The 3,469-nt window shown below is 37.1% G+C and overlaps 1 protein-coding gene across 1 annotated transcript in view; it reads left to right on the top strand.

Annotated features, from left to right (window-relative positions):
* The window catches only part of LOC113761431 (arginine decarboxylase), a 3,230-nt gene extending 2,629 nt beyond the window's left edge, over positions 1-601 (top strand). The window contains exon 1 of the mRNA XM_027304415.1: positions 1-601. This exon is cut by the window's left edge and continues 2,629 nt beyond it. Within this exon, the coding sequence (XP_027160216.1) occupies positions 1-212 (212 nt within the window). The 3' untranslated portion in view covers positions 213-601.
* Positions 602-3,469: the final 2,868 nt, after the last annotated feature.

Here is a 3,469-nt window from a genome sequence, read left to right as displayed (position 1 = left end):
TGCATGAAGAAGATGATGATGGCATGGCCCATGTTTCCTTGGCCAGTGGCCTAGCCCGTTACTTCCACAACATGCCTTATCTTGTGGCACCTTCCTCTTGCTGCTTGACTGCTAATAGTGGTTACTATTATTGCGATGATGAATCTTTTGGTGCTGCTATTGAGTCTGCCGCTGGTGAGGATGAGCAGTGGACTGCCTACTGTGTTGCTTGAGTTTGTACTAGTCCCTATTGTAGCATCTCCATTTTAAGCATTTCAGTCCGGTGGATGGACTCTGCTCTCTAGTTTGTCGTTGAGGTCGTCTGTTTTTTGGAATTTTGTTGCTCGTTTTCCTGTTTTAAATATGTTCATTTCCTCTTCTTAGTTCCTGATGAACAAGATGTACGGAGGCCCTTTGTATTCTCCCTACTGTGGAGAACTGGGAATGTGACCGAATCAGTCTGCTGATGTAAATTCGGTCTCAACTGTTGCCCAATTCTCTGTGTAGTCATTTTCATATGCCATCTAAGTTGACCTCTTTATCTAGGTTTTAATAAATTTAGTTTAATTAATGGGCAACCTTTGTAAAGATGTTCTGTATTTGGGCATTATTTTATATTCGACCATTTTGATCTCGGACTTTGGATTCTTGTCGGAGAGGTTGCAGCCAATTGTACATTGGGCGAAAAGGAGCGTTTTGATTGGCCATTTTATTGACCCCTCTCAAATCGTTCCTTTTACTTCATTCATGGTAAGTGGATCCTGTGTAGGGCCTTTTGGCGTTGTTTTCTTCTTAGATTCTCTTCCTTCCTTATATTCTTGAAAAACTAGTTGTTTAAATAGTACAAAAATTTTTAAAAAGTACTTTAAAAAGTACTCTAAAAAGTAATTAAAATTTTTTTAATATTTTTTTAATATTTTTTTAATATTTTTTTAATATTTTAAAAATTATACTATTCTTAAATATTTCAAAATATTTTTTAAAAATATTCAAAAATATATTCTAAAAACTCTACTCCAGTTAAAATTTTTTAAAAATATTCCCAAAAACAGTTAATCTAAACTGAGCCGAAGGAGAAAAAGAAGAATTGGGATGGATGTGGTGTTCTGCAAAAGCCGGCCCTGTTTTGATTGTCATTTTCTGCCGGAGAATTGTGTCATTTTTCGTGATCACATTTTTCTATTACTTTTTTCTCTCACATACATCAAATCGTTACAATAATTTTTTCATGAAAAATCATGAAAAATGCAATCCAAACGGGGCCGAAGGCTTCATTGCACAATCTTCTCGTCGCGGGGCCTCACTGGTTTTTTAATTCATGTCTTTAGCGGAACTCCATCGATTGCCAAAACGATCCGGGGAAATGGGGCAGGAACGGTTGTCTCTGACAACAGTTCCTGAAGGTTCACGGTCACGACGTGGCCTCAGAAATTTGTGCGGCTCAGATTACAGCATGTAACTCGATTTTCGCGCCATGTATGGGGCCCACAAAAATTTGTTCTAAAGTTACTCATTGTGTAAAGAAAGTTACGCGACGTGTAAAAAATGTTACGCGCTGTTAGAAAATGCACAAACCGCAACAAACGGTTGCACCTGCAATCGTTTGTGCCCCTTGTCCAACGATCCGGGCACCTGATTGCTGGTCAAAAGTGGTTAACTAATTCTGATTAGATTCCAAGCTGTAAATGCCGAAAATGGCTGTAAGTTCTTCGTTCGCGCTTTATCGCAAGAGTAGAGATCTGGTTGCCTTGGGTAATGTACCGCAAGTATCAAGCTTATTTATTCGAAAATTTATTTCTTTGGGGGTACAAAGTGACGTCCTTGGTCTCTTGAGTCGTGACACCCCATTTTGAGCAAAAAACTAGTGCAAATGACTAATCCACCATTTGAGTAACGGAGCCAATGGGATTATTGGGCGAACGCACCTGAATGAATCATGGAGACAAGCAAGCAATGGTGACACCAATTGGGTAAAACACTAGCCATAGTTGATAGAGATGATTTATGGATAAGATGAGCTGTTTAAAGTTAGCTGAAAAATGCATGGGTGACCTATCATGACTTTAAAATCAGGTGATCTTCCGCTCATCCTAAACTATTTATTACCAAAATTGAAAAGAAGAAAACAATAATATAACTTACAAGATTTATAGGTTTGCAGAGTTTAGATTCATCATCTACTACTGCATCACCTTTACGTGGGGAGTAGACAATGGGACAGGAAAATGAGTTGCTTTACATTTCCTGTTAGTACTTTCTTCCGTCCATAGTAGTAGTTATTTACACTACGATGCTCAGAGGAAACAGTCAGAATCTCTCATCAAAATGTCATATTAATTTTTTCTCCCACGTCTTTCGCTGTCCCAAGGGTCGTATTCTTGCGTGAAATGGCATAGGAAGCGTGAACGCTGATAACTGATTGCTAGCGGCTATTCCGTTCCCTAGGTTGGAAAGATCCAGGAATTGAATTCCTTCATTTTGCACAGCATGGGCAACAAGAAGACGTTTTCTCAGCCACAATTTACGGTCATGTCTTCCCTCTGAATGAGTCCAGATTGGCATCTCGCGGCCAAGAAGAGTACAGGATTGCATAAATGTGGATTGTGGAATCAAACCATCTCAAGATTGTGGTTGTAAAAAATACTACTCTATTTTTAGAGCTCCACACGAGCATTCGCGCTTTTGTTTGTGCATTGAATACATATAGAAAGTGAAGATCTCTACGTCATACCAACTGCGCTGTGTTTTGGGCCCCGTCATTAGCTTTTTGGCACGTTAAGGCAGGAGAGCTTTTTCTAGCGAAGACTCGAGCAATTTGAAATTTTTTTTTTTTTTTTTAAGTTAGGGTAAAAAATAAACTCATAAAAAATTGGAAGTTGTCACACACACACACATATGCTCAAGAATAATGTGTGTGTGTATATATAGGTATATGTACATATGTGTGTACCGACACATATATGCTCATGGATAATGCAAGTGGCTATAATTTTGCCATTCAGATAATATTTTGTTCTCATCTAGGTACATTGTTTGTGTACCTACTAATAATACTGATGGCATGTTCAAAGAAAAAAATGTTTCACTAAATTATGAACGTTGAAGTTATATTTGGTTTTAAAAAAAAAAAGTTCTATTTGGCAACTCTTATTGGAATTTATTTTCACAAAATATTTTAAGTCCACTATAGCCTTTTATATTTGTTGGATACCTAAATTGGAGTAAGAAATGTTTCTTGTAATGGAAAATTAATATATGATCCAAAGACTATTTCAACTTAGTACGGGGAAAGAAATAACTTTTGACTGGAATAAACGAATTTTAGAAATTGTCAAAATCTAGATTAGTTCGTTATTTTTAGGGTTATTACCACTTTATCCCCTTAATGTTTGGTGTCACTATCAATTTCCCCCTTAACGTTATCTTTTAGTCACTTTACCCCCAAGACTAATAGTCAAACTTAATGGAGTTTGTTAATTAAAATAAAAAG

Source organism: Coffea eugenioides, chromosome 2 (genome assembly GCF_003713205.1).
Source record: "Coffea eugenioides isolate CCC68of chromosome 2, Ceug_1.0, whole genome shotgun sequence".
Taxonomy (NCBI): domain Eukaryota; kingdom Viridiplantae; phylum Streptophyta; class Magnoliopsida; order Gentianales; family Rubiaceae; genus Coffea; species Coffea eugenioides.
This window is presented reverse-complemented; position numbering and strand designations above follow the sequence as displayed.